Here is a 21,279-nt window from a genome sequence, read left to right on the forward strand (position 1 = left end):
TGTGGGAACTTGGCTGTTCAATAAAGAATCCAGAGAAGGACATGATACTTTCTCTTCTATGTGTAAATTATTTTGAGATGAGGACTCTTAGGAAGAATCCTATAATTAACTTCAATCCATGCATGGATAACAAGTGGAAACACAAACTGTTGGAGAAGCTGTAAGGCTTCTAGGACAACACAGGATGACCCAATGTGCAGTCTGCTAAAACATCCCCTTTGCAAAATCCAACTCAGACCTGATGTCATGAGTGCCGTTGAGCTGAAGTCATCAGTGCAATGGCACACATGACAATAGCAAGGAAACAGGAGAAGGGGCTCAAGATAAGTAGCCATCAACTCACAACGACTAACGGCCAACAAACAATAACTAAACGGATCACGGAGCACACCCAAGCCATCAGCGCCAATACAACGGAGATCGCCCAGCTGACAGCAATCACCGGATGAATAGAAAACCCGATGATGGGCGATCCCGGAACGCCAGCGGGGCCTCACAACCCCTCACCCACAGGCAGGGCAACGTATTGGACAAAGGGGGGTGACGTGACCGCGAGTGAGGGGGCGCTGACCGGCGCGGGGTATTTAAACCCCGCACCGGCGCGCTCCTGTCACTCTCAGCTTTTTTCTTCCGACGCTGTAACTGCGCTGTGAATAAATCAGAGCCTGCTCCATCGAACCAGTGTCTGAGCCTTATTCAGAGGCAGGCAGCGCATGACACCTGAGCAGGAGCTCAGCAACACCATTACTCATCCATTTCCCAGGAAAGCATTTAGAGTTACCCACTGCAAGAGACTGGATTCACGCACTAAGCATGGAGCTCAACTCAGTAGTGAACCTCACCCTTTTCATCTTCAGGAGTACATGAATATTCCAACCTTTTCTTGGAAAGGGATTTTACTTGAGGTACATACATTCTATACCGGAAGTACATTCCCATCATTTGTTGTTGTTGTTTATTCGTTTAGTCGCTTCCGACTCTTCGTGACTTCATGGACCAGCCCACGCCAGAGCTTCCTGTCGGTCGTCAACACCCCCAGCTCCCCCAGGGACGAGTCCGTCACCTCTAGAATATCATCCATCCATCTTGCCCTTGGTCGGCCCCTCTTCCTTTTGCCTTCCACTCTCCCTAGCATCAGCATCTTCTCCAGGGTGTCCTGTCTTCTCATTATGTGGCCAAAGTATTTCAGTTTTGCCTTTAATATCATTCCCTCAAGTGAGCAGTCTGGCTTTATTTCCTGGAGGATGGACTGGTTGGATCTTCTTGCAGTCCAAGGCACTCTCAGAATTTTCCTCCAACACCACAGTTCAAAAGCATCGATCTTCCTTCGCTCAGCCTTCCTTATGGTCCAGCTCTCGCAGCCATATGTTACTACAGGGAACACCATTGCTTTAACTATGCGGGCCTTTGTTGTCAGTGTGATGTCTCTGCTCTTAACTATTTTATCGAGATTTGTCATTGCTCTTCTCCCCAAGATTAAGCGTCTTCTGATTTCCTGACTGCAGTCAGCATCTGCAGTAATCTTTGCACCTAGGAATACAAAGTCTTTCACTGCTTCTACATTTTCTCCCTCTATTTGCCAGTTATCAATCAAGCTGGTTGCCATAATCTTGGTTTTTTTGAGGTTTAGCTGCAAACCAGCTTTTGCACTTTCTTCTTTCACCTTCATCATAAGGCTCCTCAGTTCCTCTTCACTTTCAGCCATCAAAGTGGTATCATCTGCATATCTGAGATTGTTAATGTTTCTTCCAGAGATTTTAACTCCAGCCTTGGATTCCTCAAGGCCAGCTTGTCGCATGATGTGTTCTGCATACAAGTTGAATAGGTAGGGTGAGAGTATACAGCCCTGCCGTACTCCTTTCCCAATCTTAAACCAGTCTGTTGTTCCGTGGTCTGTTCTTACTGTTGCTACTTGGTCGTTATACAGATTCTTCAGGAGGCATACAAGATGACTTGGTATCCCCATACCACTAAGAACTTGCCACAATTTGTTATGGTCCACACAGTCAAAGGCTTTAGAATAGTCAATAAAACAGAAATAGATGTTTTTCTGAAACTCCCTGGCTTTTTCCATTATCCAGCGGATATTGGCAATTTGGTCTCTAGTTCCTCTGCCTTTTCTAAACCCAGCTTGTACGTCTGGCAATTCTCGCTCCATGAACTGCTGAAGTCTACCTTGCAGGATCTTGAGCATTACCTTACTGGCATGTGAAATGAGTGCCACTGTTCGATAGTTTGAACATTCTTTAGTGTTTCCCTTTTTTGGTATGGGGATATAAGTTGATTTTTTCCAGTCTGATGGCCATTCTTGTGTTTTCCAAATTTGCTGGCATATAGCATGCATTACCTTGACAGCATCATCTTGCAAGATTTTGAACAGTTCAGCTGGGATGCCGTCGTCTCCTGTTGCCTTGTTATTAGCAATGCTTCTTAAGGCCCACTCAACCTCACTCTTCAGGATGTCTGGCTCTAGCTCACCGACCACATCATACAGCTTGACAAAGCTTTTCCTCCTCCTTTACCCATTTTGTTTTTTTTTTCCCTAACACAAATTTCTGCTTAAGTGGAAAGCTTGATTTTTGTCACATAATTATGAGAAGATTTGAAAAACCTGTAGGTTATAATCATCAGGTAATTATTATGGATTGAGGATGAGGATTATGAACAGGAAGAGAAGGGGAAGATCATGATGGAAAAGGAGGAAGAGTGGGAGGGTGAAGATGGTGCCCTCCACCAAAGAAGATTTTATACCAATCATTGGAAGTGAGGCTAATATGAATCTGAAAAGACTTCCCAGTACAAATTAATTTGTTTTCTGTGTGTAAAATCTTACACAGTGTCCTCAAAGGGCTCCTTAGAGGGACGTCTGGTGAAGTCTATCATTGTCTGGAAGAGATAGATCTGAGAGAGGATATTCACAACAATGAAGTCTCCTGACTGATGTTTCTTGTGAAGAAAAGGCAGAGGGTCACTGCGAATCTTGCACATCATTTGAGGTAAAGGTACAATAACCAATACTGCAAATATCACCATCTTCAAGAGAAGCATTTTTTCTGTAAGACAATTACTCTGTCCAAACATTCTTTTTCATTAAGTATAATTCTCCTTCACACACAGGACTTAGAGGTGAAGTTGTAATAATTATATAGGGATTGATAATTGCAGTAGAAAAGTCAACAGTTTAAGAATCAAAGTCTTGGGAAATCTTGAAAAAGAAAACATGTTTTTGCCATCTCAGTAGAGATAATTTCTACAGTGTAGTGGCAAGAGATACAGAAGTTTGTAATTATTCAGAGCAACAGAAGAATCCTAACTCTAATCAGAACTTTTAAACCTTTCCTGCATTTGCAGAAGGCCAGGAAGAGAGTTCATGACTCCCAAATATTAAAACAAGAATAGATTGATATTGATTCACAGAAGAGTTATATCAGGGGCCAAAATGAAATTAAAGCTGCTTTTACTCCAAAACCTTTTACTCCTTTTCCCCAACTCTATGGGCCTTTACCCCTTGTGCCTAACCCAGGCAACCATGTTTTTCTCATATGTCCCCTTGACTTAGCACTTCCTCCTGTCCCCAAGCTGTAATGATTGCCTATTCTAATATACATCAGACTCATAAGCAGGAATTCAAAGATATCTGATTTATTGAAGAACAGCATGCAGCATCACAAAGAAAGCTGGGAATGGTGAAAGCGCGGCAAGTTCAAACTAAAAACCCTCGGTGCAAACGAAATCCCTCCCCCCTTAGAATCTTCTCAAGTCCACAATCCTGGGTGCTCCTAACGTTTCTGATGGTCTGCAGAAAAAACCCTTGAACAGAGAAAATAACCCAGACACATTCCATTCTCCTGAGCTTGGTACAAGGTTTCACAGCAGCTCCCTCCCAAACAGAAACACGCCTCAGAGCCATGGCTTGAGAAATGTTACAATGTTTGAAATACATTGAAACAGTGAACATGACACAAGCACTTCTTCCTGTCCCCAAGAATAGTATAAAATGACACTTAAAAGTTCCAACAATAAAGCAGGCATCAAGCAATGAGATTTTGACAGACTGTGTAAGTGATGTGCTTCTCCTAATGGCACAGTCTGATCTCCTATGAGCTATGATCCTCTAGTCCTACTGTCCACCTCTACCAGATACTCTCATGCCCCTTCCCTCCAGTCCTAGGGATTTTCCACTTTGCCAGTTTTCTACAAGAGTTCCCTAGTTGGCTCTGTGGTGGGCAAGAAATGCGGCTAGATGGAATTTGACCCCACACCCAAGTCAGAGGGCTCCAAAGTGACCACCTCTCTTGACTTCATTTTCTTTATTCTTCTGAGTATGGTAGCCAGTCTTGAACCCATTTTGGTTGCATTGAACTCAGAACTGCCAAGATATTCTCTTAATTTAATCTGTTGATCAAATTCATTGGCCACTTACTCACATCAACATCAGAGAATTAATCTCATTAGTCAACCCTCTTCCAGCAGGATGCAGGTATGGAATGAAAGTCTCAGTACCCCAAGGATGGTGGAAAAAACATCAAATCTTTTATCAGAGAGAAAGATGTCAGAGTTCTTTGAAGACATCTGCTTTATAGCAGTTCTCTGCTTCACTTTCTAAGCATGGTCTGATGCATGATAGATGAAACTGTACTGCCAGAGTTTCAGCTGTGCCAGATTCTCATTCCTGAACTGAAAGATTCTTCAAGCAAGTCCAAAACTTAACCACATATAAAACACAGACTCTGGGCAGCCACAAAGGGCTTTGAAGGATTCAAGAAAAATATCCTAGAATAGAACTCCAAAGTCTAACTCTTCTAAATGAGCAAAAAGTGATCTGATTGATTTGATGGAAATCAAAAGAATAAAGAATCCAGAAATATTTCTGACCCTTTTGATCTATCTCCCCAGGCCATATCTTTTGCTTTTTTCTGAATTGTTATAAGGTGATTGGAAATCAGAAAGAAACTATCATTTTAAGGCATGGATTCACCAACATCTTTCCCCTCAGATATTGCTGAGTCAAAATATCAGCAGACCTTCCAGAGAATGATGCCAGGAGATATAATTCAGCAATCTATGGAATCTTCCTAGATGAGATAAGGGAAATGAAGGAAGTAGAAAGATGCCTAGTGAATTTGAGGACAGGTATAAGCACAGATTCAGGTCTTTCAAGTTGTCATCTGTGTACTTGTCTGCTCATGCTGTGGCTCCAGTTTCTGCCTAGTTGCTTTGATCAGAGTCACCCAGACTCTTAAGGAAAAGGTGGGAGAGTTCACAAGTCTGTTCCATGAGTTCCTCTGTAGATAAAATCAATCCTAGTCCTTCCATTCTAGATGCCAATTGGGCAAGGGGCAAGTGAGGTGAGTCAGGTGACATTTTGCAACATGAGTTGGGATTCCTTTGGGCTTTGGAATCTGGGATGTATTCAAGGTGGTCTGTAGCATGAGCTCTGCCATCTCTAGGATAGATCCCTACCCAAGTATGCCTGTTTTGGGAATCTAAGTGTGCATATGTTGCTGGATCCAAGAGATGGCTAATGCCTCTTAGGGTGAGATGAGATGCCACCTTGCTGTACTGGTGCCATCTTGATTCACCTCCCTGATCTCTATCTTCAGTTGATTTCCTACATGTTGAAAGAATGACTCGAAATGAGATAACACCCTATCACCTTAAACATGAATAAAAACATAACTTGCCCACATGATACTGAAACTCCAGAATCACCCTGAGCATGGGTGACAGGAAAGGGTAAGATGGCCACATGTTTCCAACCATGACTGGAAGATTTTCTAATTATTGTGTACTGTGATATTGTACAAGATTTCAGTTTCTCGGGGAAAGAATTCAACTGCTGTGCTACAGAACCTCACCTGGAAATCCATTTTCTTCAGTAATTGTCACAGTTCAATTCAAGGCATTCTCCATAGTCCAGCTTATGCCATTCCATTTAGAATCCACTCATAATATTATTTCAGCTTTGTAACCTACCTTGATGCCATTTTTTATTTGAACTGCAGAGGTTTAGGGGCAAAATTTAAATGATGATTTGCTATTTGAATTTCTGAATATGCTTTTACCAAACCAATATTAATGGCCTCTGACAGTGTCATGGTTGGAATATATGTCTTCTCTGTTGAAATCTCACTATGTTTGCAAGCAATAAGAAAATGGAATATTAACATAATTTTCAATCAAAGATTCTTTGAAAAAAATCATGGGTTAACACAAATAAACAGAAGATATGCAAATGGCAATACATTATTTTACCTAAAAACTGAGTATTAAACCTGAATACTGGAAAAGGCTTAACTCTAGATAAATGATACTGGATAATAACTTTACATGATTCTGTTTTCTTACAGATAATCAAAAATAAAAATATATATAATTCTATGTTTTTCTATGGTTTTGTCTTCTTAGCTGTTCCTTGTTGTTTAGAGCAGGCCTCAACACAATAATGTAGCATTTAGGGAAGAAAATACAAATCAGTAACCCAACACTGGAAGCTATAATGGAGAAGATCTCCACGGCAACCATGTATTTTCCCTTTGTGCTCAGGTATGTTGGAACAAAGGACAACCAAACACTGCAGAAGACCAACATGCTGAAGGTGATAAATTTGGCTTCATTGAAAACATCAGGCAATTTTCTCGCTAGGAAAGCCACCATGAAGCTGATTATAGCAAGGAAGCCCATATAGCCTAAGACACAGTAGAACATGAAGACAGATCCTTCATTACATTCCAGAAAGATTTCTTCTGCCACTGAATTTCTGTAAGCATCTGGGAATGGGGGAGAGGTTGTCAACCACATTGCACAAATAATTCCTTGAATTAAGGAGCAGCCCAACACAATGGACATGCCTAATCTTTTCCCCACCCATTTGGTCATCTTAGACCCAGGCTTGGTGGCCATGAAAGCCAGAATCACAATGATGGTTTTGGCCAACACACAAGAAATGGCCATACAGAAGATGATACCAAAGGCAGTTTGACGAAGGAGACAGGTCACCTTGTCAGGTTTTCCAAGGAATAACAAAGAACAAAGAAAAGACAACAGGAGAGCAACAAGGAGAGTGTAGGTGAGATTCCGGTTGTTGGCTTTGACTATGGGAGTGTCCTGATGCTTAATAAAGATCCCAAGGGTTCCAACAGTGATCAAAGAGAAGAAAAGAGCAGAGCTGGCCAAAACAACCCCCAAAGTTTCTTCGTACATCAAAAATGTTGCAATCTTTGGAAGACACAAATCCTGGTTCACATTTGTGTACTGATCTTCTGGACACTGAAAACAATCATCCATGTCTGGAAAATAAATTAGCAACTTACCAAGGTCATTGAATGAATCAAAACTGGACACTACATCTTAAGAAAAAAGTTTAGCATGTGAAAATTTAATATGCCAGTAGACCACCTTTACAGTGATATTTGACAAACCCTTTCCTCCAAGACACTCTACTTGGTATCATTGTTGAAATCCATTGTTCAATTTCCAATGTTTTACTACATCCATCAGTCACATGGAACCATTAATGTAGAGCATTATCCTAAAATTTCCATTGCTATTCTGACTCACCATTTAATTTTGGTATGTTTTCTAGTATTCCATCCATCAAATCTTTATTACAGTCAAAGTCCAGCATAAGGAGAGTGGGGTACGGTCAGTTAAAAGCATAGAAAATACATTAAATCTAATATAAAGAGATGATAGACAGATGATAGAGATAGAAATAGAGATACCAAATGCATCTAAAGGAAAAGGAAAAAAAAATCTAAAGGGCAGGTAGGGACATTAGATGGATGTAGAGGAGCATAAAGAATGGTATATCTGTAAATACAGTACTCTAATGTGATGAATTAGATGTTCATTATGTTTCATTTATTACACTGGTCATGAAATGGCAAATTTTAAGGCCTGCTGTGCGGAAGCCGGCAACATTGCATGTTGAAGCAGGGTTGTTATCTGACAGCAGAAGGGAGTTGTAAAATTGTCCTGGGCGCCCTGGGTATTTATACAGTAATGGAAGGACGAGGCTAGTGTGAATGACTCTGTAATACAGGCACTGGAGGAGCACATGCTCTGTTGTTTCTATGTGGCCAGAGTCACAGGGGCATTGTCTCTCCAGGTAAGGAGAGTATCAGCCTTCAAGGACAGCTGTATCTTCCTGTATTGGCCTTCAAGGACAGCTGAGGGGAGGGTGTGACATTGTGTCAGACTAAAGGCCCTCCAATGGTTAGGTGCCTCGAGTTCCATTAAGTATGTCATAGGTGAGGCAGGATACCTGCTGGATTCACTGACAATAAAGGATGGGTTGCTCTATGTCTGCTGTTTAATGAGTGCTTTGGCTTGATCATAACCCCTGCTGAAGAGCAGACCTGCAGAGAAGCCCAGGGAGGAGATTTTAGATGCCACTGCCTGCTTCCATATAGACTGAAAATCATCCCTCATTGTTAATGGGGCAAGGCCAGGGGGAAAAATGGATAATCTGAGCCAATAGTTGAGTATCACCACCCACACCCTAGCCTTCGTTTTCATGAGGCCTGTCTCTAGTCTCAGGGTGATATCACACATTTTGAGACTTGAAGGGCTGATCTTAGAAATTTGGACTGCACAAGTTCCAGTGGTACAAAATTGGAAAAAGGGCCAAGTCAGGCACCATAGGGAGTTGTGCTATTGGCTTGGTTTCAAATACTTTGATTGCTGTTCTAGGATAACATAGGGAAGAACTCACCTTCTTGGTTGGAAATTTTCCCATGTGGACATCGTAGACAATCATAGCAGCAAAATGGCTTCCCTTCTACCTTGCTCCTTGTATAACCGGATTGGCACTTGCTATTACACAAAGATAGAGGTTGGACCTGTTGATGAAAAAAGGAGATAATGCTTTGCCTTTGACAGATCTGTACTTAGTGATTACAAAGTGCTAAGGATAATAATGCTTTGCTACTCTGCCTTCATATGTGGTTAGCTTCTGTTTAGTTTAATCACAATTCAGAAGGATGATTTCAGTTGGAGAAAGTGCTCAGCCATACAACCATTCAGCACTATATAGTATTGAATAAGAATTATACTGTGGGTGGATAAGTATGTTTGAAAGCTAGATAGACCATTCCCATTATTACCTCTGGTATTCTATAAAAGACAAAATGTCTGCAATATCCTCAGCACATTGTTACTTTGCACATCTGGGTGGCTCTTAGTACATGGAAGAAAATACTCCTTTATGTCAATATGCAAGAAACATCAGCTCCCTTCTTAAATACCTACATTCCTCCAGTCACACATCTAACTTACTAGTCACCCAAGGGTTCACCAGGTATAGGGACTTTGTAAGGTCCCCAGGTTTGTCTGGAGAGCATAAAGGAATCTTGGAGTATTTGACATATTCTGTACCTGAATGTAATTGCTGTGTGGGATTTTGGATCTAAGAGAACTCCAAGAATGGTGGAAAGACATTAGTCTACAAGCCAAAATGGAACTGGCCCATACCTGGTTAAACCTCTCTGGCCATACAATATCATCCTCTTCAATGGTGAACAATGCTTCTTGGGAACCCATGGGGTCCACCCCTCCAACTCTGACTCTCAGGAAAGATAGATTTGGGAATGTGATCCAATTCATAATGTCCAATCCAGTCTCCAATTCTCCATTTTGGCTGAAAGAAATTTTTTGTCCAGCACTATTATTGAATAAGACCCCTCTCATAAATTGGTTGAGCTACATTGGAAAAGAAGCCAAGATAATAGATATGTATATCAGCTAGCTCATGGTGATAAGCTTCATTCCCCCTTTCAGAGATATCAGTAATATTTCTTTTTCAAAGCTTAAGGGAGGATAGTAGGCCATGCCATAACAGCATTAGTAAAGAATTCATCTTGTAAACCATCATTATATGGATGCATTATATAGAGCACCAAGAGACAATAAAGCAAATAAAATGCATAACTGACCCAAATACCAGGAAGAATAAATGGAAAATAAAAGAAAACCTTTATTTATATTTGGGAATTATTGAAATAAGTGATTGTATGAAGTATTGATGTCAATTTTGGTTGACTTCCGGTGGCATATGGCAGACTGATGGGTACTGCATTTTTAAGCAGTGATGGTAATACAGCATTTTCTGGGTGCAGGCTGGACCCCTGAAGCCCGAAGAATTCTCTGGGGGTAAGGTGAATCCAGGAAATTACCCGTTTTGTTCTCCAGATAGCAGTTTCTGGTAGGGGGTAGTCATGGAACGGAGTTCCTGCCATCAATCCATGACTAAGACTGCTGGGAGGCAGGGCTGTCATCAAGTCTGGGGCTGTGCCGATGCTGGAAAACAGAAACTAAATCTGGCCACCCCATTTCTAAAAACCCAAGGGTTTTCAGTTTTCTTTGTATGTTGGTTACATAAGAGAGGATTTCTACAACAAAGAAATGCAGAATGTCTTGGTGATTTTCTTTATTTTGGGGATTTATTAATTTGGAAATTTGGTTTTCCTTATATACAAAGTGTAGCGCTGAGAATTAAAGATGTGTTTATCAGGATGGTTTTTTAAGGGTTTAGATGGATGCTTTGGCTTTTTCGATAACACTTTCATTTTTGATAAACAAAGTTGCTTTTTTAAATATATAACAGTAATAAGATGTTGGCATGTTCTTTTATGTTAATTAAAATACTTTGGTCTACTTTGATACTTGTTTAAATATGTTTATCAGGATGGCTTTTTAAGGGTTTAGAGGGATGTTTTTGTTTTTTTGGATAACACTTTTATTTTTGGTAAAAGGGTATTAATAAAGTTACTGTTTTTTATATATATTTGTAATAAGATTTTTTTGTTAGTTTAGTTGACAGATAGGACTAAATTATAGTGAAGAAGGATAATATTTGCATATTATGTGAAAAACTACATTTGAAGGGGACTTTTTATGTTTTCTAAGTGGGAAGGAGAATTTGTTTTAGAATGGAAAGTTGTTTTGAGAATTGAAATGCCATATAGAAATAATGTTTCTTTAGTTTAAATTGGAGTAAGAGATTGATATTGATTTCTGTATAGCTTTGCTCTAGAAACTTGGAAGTCACTCTGTAGTAGACTTCTTTGTGTTTTTACACATTTCAGTTTTCTCCTCTTTTCTTTGTAGGTTTTTGTGGTTCATGATTTTTAGTTTTAACTATATGAAAAAAAATTCATAAAGTTTAACAAATGGGGAAAAAAATATAAGGTTTGGTTGTTGACCAATATGTCAAATTCCTTTTCCAAGTCGGAAATTGTTCAGTCAGGGAATGTTTTCTATCAGAATGGGTGCCCTGAGATGAAACCTCTGCAGACCTGGCAGATGAGGGCCCTCATTTTATTTCAAGGATGGAAAAGGCAGATAGATAATCCACAGAAAGAATTTGTCTTTTTTCTTCCATGTATCAAAAGGAGGATTCTGATGTCTAGAACAGGAACTGGACCTGTGATTAAGCTGGAGTCAACAACTGAACTCTGTGCTGTAGGAAACATCGAGTTATAGGGTGTCCTTCAATAACTTACAAAAAACAGAAGCTTGTTAAAATGCTAATGACAAGATCCTTGCTTTTATCTTCTTCACGTAAGTACTAAACACATCAATTAAAAAATAACATCAGTCTTCAAGGACTTCTTTTGAAATAAATTGTATCTGGAATAAATGCTGCAACCTGAGAAAGTTCTTGAAATGTGAAAGTTCAGGGAACCCACAGAAAACCTAGATACTGTAAGGTCAAATAAAGAACTCCATTAATGTAAAATGAAGGGCATAACAAATTGTATACCCTTGTCCTAATGAATTTGCAGATATTGTAATAATGTATAAAGGCATTATTTGGACTACAGCTAGAGAGAAGATGACATTCTGCAAAACAACATGCTTAGATAAATCCCGCTTGGAAGAATGAATTCAGTTTAGGTTGAGGGTTGAGGGTTGCAGATTTTGTGAACAGCCAGGAATCGGTTTGCTCAAGGGTTTACCTTCCACAGCTTTTGATCCAGAAGCTTCACTTTGTCTTCATGCCCTCTAGCTCTATATTCCATCATCAATGAATGGAAGTCATGCAAAGCATGTGCCACCACATAGATGGCATTGTAGATGCTGTAGCTGTGGCCAGTCATGTCCATTTCCAACACAGATGTAGGAAGAGCTTCCAGTTTCTCCTTTCCAGTGCAGGCAACCTCATTTTCTGCCTCCATTCCAGAGATGGAGAAGGAACATTCAAAGGCACTTTCCCAGAAGATCTTAATAAAACTATCTGCCTTTTCCAAAATAGGGTTCCTCAACTGGACAAATTGCTGGAATCCTAACACCTTCTCTGAGTGAATTGCAAAAGATAGAGCACCATGGAGGAAGACTAAATCACCATTTCTTAGAAAGGGAAGTGACGTGAAATCCATCTTAGCTGTCATAACCCAGACTTTACCTTTTCTCCATAACGATAAATCTTCAGATTTCAAATTGCTGGAAAGAAGTCTCAGAACCATAATATCATGAATTTCACCATGAACTACTACAACATTAACAGTGCTTTTCATAACCACCTTGTACATCTCAAGTCCCATTTCCACCAGCTCAACAATGCTGTTTGAATAATCCATGATCGGAAATCTTTTAATGAAGGCTGAGCAGACCCCCCTCTGGGCAAACCTGGGAACCACATTTAGTAAAAACTTCTCATCATTATCATTACTTCCAGACAAGATCCCAATCCATGTCCATTGGAAATGCAACAGTAATTTTAAAATCCCTTTATATTGATGGTCCATATTTGGGAACATTTGTTGATATAAAGCAATCTCCTTTTTTGTATAACTTTCCGTAATGGAACCATATATCAACTTTTAAAAAAGAAAATTAAAAGAATTAGCAAGAAACCACTTATTTATTTTTTTAAAGGTTGTATTTAGTGATACAATTTATCCTTTTAGGCTACAACAGAGATATTAAGGCTCAACACATATTTCATAGTTTGAATTCACCTACATATACAGAGCATGCCATATGATGGCTACTATATCATAATTCCGAAGATTGAGCTATATCAGCAAAATTGATCAGACAAATTGTTGCACCAGAACTTCTTAACAGTTTGTATTTTATCAAAATGAGACATGATTTAATATTCCAACAGACAATACAAGAAGTTGTCTTACAGTACATGAGATCTTTCTCTCACTCTGTTGCCCCAATTACTGTCATTTTCTATAGCTTATTTTTCCTAATTCGTCTCTCATTCCTTTCTTTTCTTTCAGTATCATTAAGGAGAACTAGAATCTATAAATTGGAAGACTGCTCCTTAGAATACTTTTTCTATTTTTCTATTTCTGAGAATTATCTACTGTTTTAGTCATTGTTTCTCTTAAAGCATAAAGTTGGAAAATTAATCCTTGGGTAGCCATTGTACATTCATTAATCCTTTAGCTCTTCCAAAGAAAAAAAGGTCAGAAGAATTATGGTCACAATCCCAGGGACATTAGCATACCACAGCATAATTCCCTCATATTCCCCAGAAGACAACAGGTTTGTTCAGTTTATCTCTTTATTGGAAGAAGAATCCCTTCCTTTCTATGCCATAAACACTCCTATAAAAACAAGGGAAAAGATGACTTGATCTGGGCTCCATCAAAGCTCATACCTGTGGCATCTTGTACCTGGACAGGATGGTAGCTATATGTAGACACACTTCAGTGATAGGTCCTCCAATGACTGCTATTGGTCTGTGCTGCATATCACAGCTGTAGTTAGGGATGAACTGGCCCTTTGGAGAGAAAACTTCCAGTGAGGCATGATAAGTCCAACTTGGCATGAAGTAGGTATTATAGATCTGAAAACCAAGGGTGTGATTGGATAAAAGATGGGGATTTCTATTGATCTCCTTGATGGCAAATTCTAAGGCCAAGATGTGCTGATAGATTGGAGTCATGACCCTGGAATGGGAAATACATACTCTATTACCAGCATTCCATTGAAAAGAAGGCACATCATATACTTCTTTACAAGTGAGTATGATAAAATAGCATTGCAACCATTTTGATTTTAATGAGCAGTGTCATAAGTGAGGTTTTCATAGCCTTTGAAATATATTATGAAAATTATTTTTGCCTCAACATTCTTTCAGTATTCAACCCTCTGGGAAATAATTTAAGAAGTGGAAGTCACTTATTGTTGATTTTCAAAAAGGCACTGATACATTTTAAAGAGTCACTCAATTTTCTTTAAAACCTCCAAAACCCATTCTACTGTTGATAGTAATTTGGGAGGTTGAGACAATATGGATGGCTGTACAGCAAATAGGGAAACAAAAGATAGTTTAGCTCAATTCATCTTGAAATAACTTTGGTGTTTTAAAAACTGGATTGGCAATAGGGTGATCTAACATATTGTTACTGATTAGCTGATGGACTAAAAGAAAAAATTTCCAGTTTTCAAACAGCCATTTTCCCAAACCATACATTTATTATGTGATAAAGATCAGATTATACTTCCATCTTACTATTTCCACAGTAGAACTTCCAACTATAAACAGTAGAAATATAGAAGAATTTTGACCAGTAAAAGGAGCATAACTTCTTCCATGATGTCAGAGAGGGCATTTAATTTAGTCTGATAAATAAAGAATAAAACATTTAAGATTCTACTTAATAAATTGGTTATTATATTACAGTCATGTACTGTACCAGGAATTGAGTTTGTAAAAACTAGCAATTTTTTAATGCTGGAACAAAGGCAAAGTGAAACTTCCTGTGACAATTTTGAAAAAGAAACCCGCAGTTAAAAAAAAAAAAAGTACTTCAGTAAGTCTGTTCAATAAAGAATCCACAGATGGACATGATACTTTCTCTTCTGTGCATAAATGATTTGGAGATGAGGACTCACAGGAAAATTCCTATAAAGAATCTCAATCAGTGTATGCATAAAGAGTGGAAACAAAAACAGTTGGAGAAGCTTTAAGTCTTCTAGGACAATGACCCATTGTGCAGTTTGCTAAAACATCCCCTTTGCAAAATCCAACTCACACCTGAGCAAGAGCTAATAAATTGTAAACCAACCATATGCCAGGAAAGCACTTAGAGCTACCCACTGCAAGGGACCAGATTCATGCCCTAAGCATGGAGCTAAACTCAGCCTTTCAACTTCAGGAGTATATGAATATTCCAACCATTCCTTGGAAAGGTATTCCCCATGAGATTCATTCTACCCTAGTAATATCTTCCATCATACAGTTTGGCTAAGCTTTTCCTCCTCCTTTTTCTACATTTGAAAAAAAAAAATCTAAATAATTTTTTTTCTGTAGATTATAATAATCAGATAACGATTATGGATTGTGGTTGAGGATTATGTAAAGGAAGAGAAGGAGAAGATGATGATGAAAAGGAGGAAGAGTGGGAGGATGAATGTGATGCCATCCACCAAAGATGTTATGTCAGTCATTGGAAGTGAGGCTAATATGATTCTGAAAAGACTTCCCAGTACAAATTAGTTTGTTTTCTGTGTAGAAAATCTTACACACTGTCTTCGAGGACCTCCTTAGAGGGACGTCTGGTGAAGTCTATCATTGTTTGGAAGACATAGATCTGAGAGAGTAAATTCACAACAATGAAGTCTCCTGACTGATATTTCTTGTGAAGTAAAGGCAGAGGGTCACTGATGCTGCATTTAGCCCTGTGAATCCTGCACACCACTTGAGGTAAAGGCACAATAACCAATACTGCAAATATCACCATCTTCAACAGAAGCATTTTTTTCTGTAAGCAATTTCTCTGACCCAACATTCCCTTTCATTAAGTATAATTCAGCTGCAGCTAATGGCTCAGCCACCCCCCAGGACTTAGAGCTGAAGTTCTAATAATTATATAGGGATTGATAAGTGCAGTAGAAAAGTCAACAGTTTCAGAATCAAAGTCTTGGGAAACCTTGAACAAGAAAACATATTTTTGTCATCTTAGTAGAGATTAATTTTAGTAGTCTACAGTGTGGTGGCAAGAGATACAGATGCTTGTAATTATTCAGAGTAAGAGAAGAATCCTAACTCTAATGAGAACTTCATAATCTTTTCCTGCATTTGTAGAAGGCCAGGGAGAGAGTTCATTTCTCTGAAACATTAAAAAAAAGCTTAATATTCATTCACAGAAGGGTTATATCAGGGGCCAAAGTGAAGCCAAAGGGCTTCTTTTACTCCAAAACCCATTCCGGAAGCCCTTCAGCCCCTTCTGAGAATAATTCTGTTAATGCCTGGAATCACATGGGAAGTATGACAAAAGTCCCAGAAAACTGTTGAAGAGAGCAAAAACACGGATGCCCTTTCCCCAAAACACACTCTATTTTTGGATAAAAGTCTAATCAAAGTCATTGCAGACTGATTTCAGTATCAGATTATTGCTGTATTCACACAAGGCTGCTGTAGTACACAATAGCCCATCCCAACATTGTTGATGGAACAAGAGTTTGTTCAACATTTCAGCATTTTCTTTTGCAAATTCTTGAGAGTTTGCTTCCCACAGAAAGAGGCAGCTTCCTCCTCCTCCTCCACCTCCTCCTCCTCCTCCTCTAGATGATCCTGCTAGTATTATTGATTTCTTTTTTGGTCTTATCTTGAACCTTCTCTGACTACCCACCCTTCCCTATATAAAGGAATCAAAAGGGGGCAGCGAAATGATTGGGGGAAAAGCTCTCCCCAACATTTATCTTTTGAATTATGAAAACACCATGATTTGGTTGAACTTCTCAAAGAGAGGTTGATGCAATTCAAGCCAACTATAGATAGGTGGTCCTATAGGTAAAGGTAAAGGTTTCCCTTGACGTAAAGTCCAGTCGTGTCCGACTCTAGGGGGCGGTGCTCATCTCCGTTTCAAAGCCTTGGAGCCGGCGTTGTCATAGACACTTCCGGGTCATGTGGCCAGTATGACTCACGGAACGCCGTTACCTTCCCGCCGAAGCGGTACCAATTAATCTACTCACATTTGCATGTTTTCGAACTGCTTGGTGTGCAGAAGCTGGGACGAGCAACGGGAGCTCACCCCGCCGCGCGGTTTCGAACCGCCGACCTTCCGATCGACAGCTCAGCGGTTTAACCCGCAGCGCCACCGCGTCCCATCAGGTGGTCCTATAGGCGTCCATTAACACAGAGACTGCTGCATTCTGGACAAGTTGTATTTTCCAGACAGTCTTTAATTGCAGCAGCTTATCTAGTGATAATGAGGATTTACCTGTAAGTTACTGTGGCCAGGTCCTCTTGCACTAGAAAAAGCTGCAGTTGGGCACTAGCTGAGGCTGGGCCATTTTAGTCATGGTTTCTACCTGCTGCTCCGAACCAGGTGCGGTTTTGAAGATATTTGAAGAGAGCTAAAAACAGGGAGAACCACTTCCTCCTCCTCCTCCTCCTCCTCCTCAACCTCCTCCCCCTCTAGATGGTCCTGCTAGTATTGTTGATTTCTTTTCTATGCTTTGAAGCTTCTCTGACTATCCACCATTCTCTACAGAAAAGAATCAAAAGGAGACAGCTAAATGATTGGGAGGGAAGCGCTCCCCAATTTTTATCGTTTGAATCTTGAAAACATGATGATTTGATTCAAATTCTCAAAGACAGGTTGACACAATTCAAGCCAACTATAGATGCAGTAGCTTATCTAGGTAATAACGTGGATTTACCTGTAAGTTACTGTGGCCAGGTCCTCTTGCACCAGGCAAAGTTGCAGTTGGGCACTAACTGAGGCTGGGCCACTTTAGTCATGGTTTCTACCTGCTGCTCCGAACCAGGTGCCGTGAGTCCAGAAAGACACCCAAATTGCCCACCTGCTTTTTCACAGGTAGTGCCTGCCCATCCAAAGGCAACACTGCTATTGATGACACACCCCAATAATTTAGCCATTTCCCCCATGCAGATTCTTACAGCCTCCTGGTGCAGGGATAGAAGATTGACAGTTTCTCCCCTAGAGCCTGGTGATGGATAACTGGGAAACATCAGCATAATGGTGACACTGCACCCCAAACGATTGCATGATCTCCCCCAGAAGATTCCTATAGGTGTTAAAGAGCAGGGGAAAGAGGACCAATCACTGTGGCACCCTGGAAGTCAGGGCTACCAAATTCACTCCCCTTCTCCCACAACAACACTGCGACCATCCGCTGAGGAAGAACAGGGACCACTTTAAAACAGTATCTTCTATCCCTAGCCTTTGCAGCAGCCCAGGAAGATACCATAGTTCGAAGCCACCAGGAGGTCTAAAAGGATCAAGAATGGTGCACTATCTCCATTTGGGTCTTCACAAAGTCACCCAAGAAACTAACCAAAGCTGTCTTAATCATACGCCCAAGTCTGGACCCTCACTGAAATGAGTCCAGATAATCCATTTCTTTTAGGGAGCAGCATAGCTCATCTTCCAGCACTCTCTTAATGTCTTATCTCCAAGAAGGGGAGTTTGGAGACTGGCTGATAGTTATCCAGGACCACAGGATGCATAGATGTTTTTTTCCAGAAGGGGGCACATCACAGTCTCCTTCAGAGCTCCTGGCAGTTCCCCCTCATGTAGAGAGGCATTCACAGTCTCACAGATCCAGCTGGTCACTTTTCCACTTGGGTTTCACTGCAGCCACGATGGTCAAGGTTCAAAGTATGGGTGGCAGAAGGCCATCCAAACAGTACCATGTCTACTTTCTCCTAGGTAACACCCCAAAAGGAGTCCCAGATAATATTCAAGAGAGTGTACTAGTTATCCTCAAAGACTGCCCATAAAGAGTCAAAACTGTGGTGAATCTGAGTAATTTGGTCAGGAAAATGCTGTGCAAATTAATCATAGCATCCAGGAAAGAGATCTCTATAATTGCTCCCTAAAAGAGAATTGGTTACGCTAAACAAGGCTGCTGGATGAATTGGTTACCCTAAACAAGGCTGCCCACCAATGAATTGAAGGTGGAGGTGGTGGGGAGAGAAGTAAGCTTGCTTCACATAAGTTATTGCCAGAATGTAGGCTTGAACTTGAACACCTATCTGTGCTTGGTTAGATTCACCATTAGACTTTTCCCAACAGCACTCCAGGCATTTTTTCTGACACACTCCTGAGCAATCGCTGATGTAGCATAATTTATCCATTTCCCAGGAAAACTGTTAAGAGTTACATAGTGGAAAAGTTTAAATGTATGCACTGAGTATAGAATTGTTTTCAGTGCATGCAACATCACAATGCTTGAAGAAGAGGTGTGGAGTTTGCATGGTGATGGACATAAATGAGGATAAATACTGTACGAACCTGGTTGTCATCCTAAGCACATACATTTGGATATGTGTCATTTTCTGCCCAGTTATTAAGGGGTTAAAAAAATAGCCCTGTCTTTTTTCAAAGCCCCCATAATGTACAGAAAAACAAATAGAATGCCAGTCAGGATCCTGAATCTTAATAGTACTATGTATGTATGTATGTATATGTATACGTATATATTATTATATTATATTATATTATATTATACTATACTATACTATACTATACTATACTATACTATACTATACTATACTATACTATACTATACTATACTATATTATATATGTGTGTGTGTATGCACACACACACACAGACACACACACACACAGGCTACTATTAAGATTCAGGATCCTGACTGCCATTCTTTTTCTTTCTCTCTTTCCCTTTCTGTGTATTGTATTGTGTATATGTTACCTTGTCATGGTGCTGGAGCTTGAGCACCTCAATGATGCCATGAGCTAAATGGTGAAGGGCCACCCAAGACAGGAAGGTCATGACAGAGAAGTCAGACTAAATGCGATCCCTGGGGAAGGTAATGGCAACCCACCCCAGTATTCTTGTTGTGAAAACTAAATGGATCAGTACAACCAGAGATATGTCGGTATACCATCGGAAGATGAGACCCCCAGGTCGGAAGATGGTCAAAATGCTACTGGGGAGGAACAGAGGATGAGTTCAACTAGCCCCAGACGTGATGACGCAGCTAGTTCAAAGCCGAAAGGACGGCCAGTGGCCGACGGTGCTGGTGGTGAACGGCGAATCCGATGTTCTAAGGATCAACACACCATTGGAACCTGGAATGTAAGATCTATGAGCCAGGGCAAATTGGATGTGGTTATTGGTGAGATGTCAAGATTAAAGATCGACATTTTGGGCGTCAGTGAACTGAAATGGACTGGAATGGGCCACTTCACATCAAATGACCACCAGATCTACTACTGTGGACAAGAGGACCACAGAAGAAATGGAGTAGCCTTCATAATTAATAGTAAAGTGGCTAAAGCAGTGCTTGGATACAATCCCAAAAACGACAGAATGATCTCAATTCGAATTCAGGGCAAGCCAGCTAACATCACAGTGATCCAAATATACACTCCAACCACAGATGCTGAAGAAGCTGAAGTAGAGCAGTTCTGTGAGGATCTGAGCACCTACTGGACAACACATCTAAAAGAGATGTTCTTTTCATCACAGGAGACTGGAATGCTAAGGTGGGCAGTCAAATGACACCTGGAATTACAGGTAAGCATGGCCTGGGAGAACAAAGTGAAGCAGGACATAGGCTGATAGAATTTTGCAAAGACAACTCACTCTGCAGAACAAACACTCTCTTCCAACAACCTAAGAGACGCCTTTATACATGGACTTCACCAGATGGACAACAATGAAATCAAGCTGATGACATCCTTTGCAGCCAAAGATGGCGGACATCTATACAGTCGGTAAAAACAAGACCTGGAGCTGACTGTAGTTCAGATCACGAACTTCTTCTTGCACAATTTAGGATCAGACTAAAGAGATCAGGGAAGACCCACAGATCAGCTAGATATGAGCTCACTAATATTCCTAAGGAATATGCAGTGGAGGTGAAGAATAGATTTAAGGGACTGGACTTAGTAGATATGGTCCCAGAAGAACTGTGGACAGAAGTTCGCAACATTGTTCAGGAGGCGGCAACAAAATACATCCCAAAGAAAGAGAACACCAAGAAGGCAAAATGGCTGTCTGCTGAGACACTAGAAGTAGCCCAAGAAAGAAGGAAAGCAAAAGGCAACAGTGATAGGGGGAGATATGCCCAATTAAATGCAAAATTCCAGAGGTTAGCCAGAAGAGATAAGGAATTATTGTTAAACAAGCAATGCACAGAGGTGGAAGAAGACAATAGAATAGGAAGGACAAGAGACCTCTTCCAGAAAATTAGAAACATCGGAGGTAAATTCCAGGCCAAAATGGGTATGATCAAAACCAAAGATGGCAAAGACCTAACAGAAGAAGAAGAGATCAAGAAAAGGTGGCAAGAATATACAGAAGACCTGTATAG

General features: G+C 40.3%; 1 protein-coding gene across 1 annotated transcript; it reads right to left on the minus strand.

Annotated features, from left to right (window-relative positions):
• Positions 1 to 6,378: 6,378 nt before the first annotated feature.
• On the minus strand, positions 6,379 to 9,543 carry LOC134496900 (vomeronasal type-2 receptor 26-like). The gene is made up of 3 exons (XM_063302615.1): positions 9,475 to 9,543; positions 8,717 to 8,843; positions 6,379 to 7,289 (listed from the first exon to the last, which is right to left on the minus strand). Exons 1-3 carry the CDS (start codon positions 9,541 to 9,543, stop codon positions 6,379 to 6,381), a joined length of 1,107 nt encoding a protein of 368 aa, XP_063158685.1.
• Between the last annotated feature and the right edge of the window lie 11,736 nt (positions 9,544 to 21,279).

This window comes from Candoia aspera, chromosome 4, assembly GCF_035149785.1.
Source record: "Candoia aspera isolate rCanAsp1 chromosome 4, rCanAsp1.hap2, whole genome shotgun sequence".
In the NCBI taxonomy this organism is placed as follows: Eukaryota; Metazoa; Chordata; class Lepidosauria; order Squamata; family Boidae; genus Candoia; species Candoia aspera.

Coding starts and splice junctions, on each gene's coding strand:
- LOC134496900 (XM_063302615.1), bottom strand. CDS start 9,543: ATGGGTTCCCAAGAAGCATTGTTCACCATTGAAGAGGATGATATTGTA. Junction 8,844..9,474: donor GGCCAGAGAGGTTTAACCAG/GTATGGGCCAGT, acceptor TTTCATCAACAG/GTCCAACCTCTATCTTTGTG. Junction 7,290..8,716: donor GAAAATTTCCAACCAAGAAG/GTGAGTTCTTCC, acceptor TTTATTTTCCAG/ACATGGATGATTGTTTTCAG.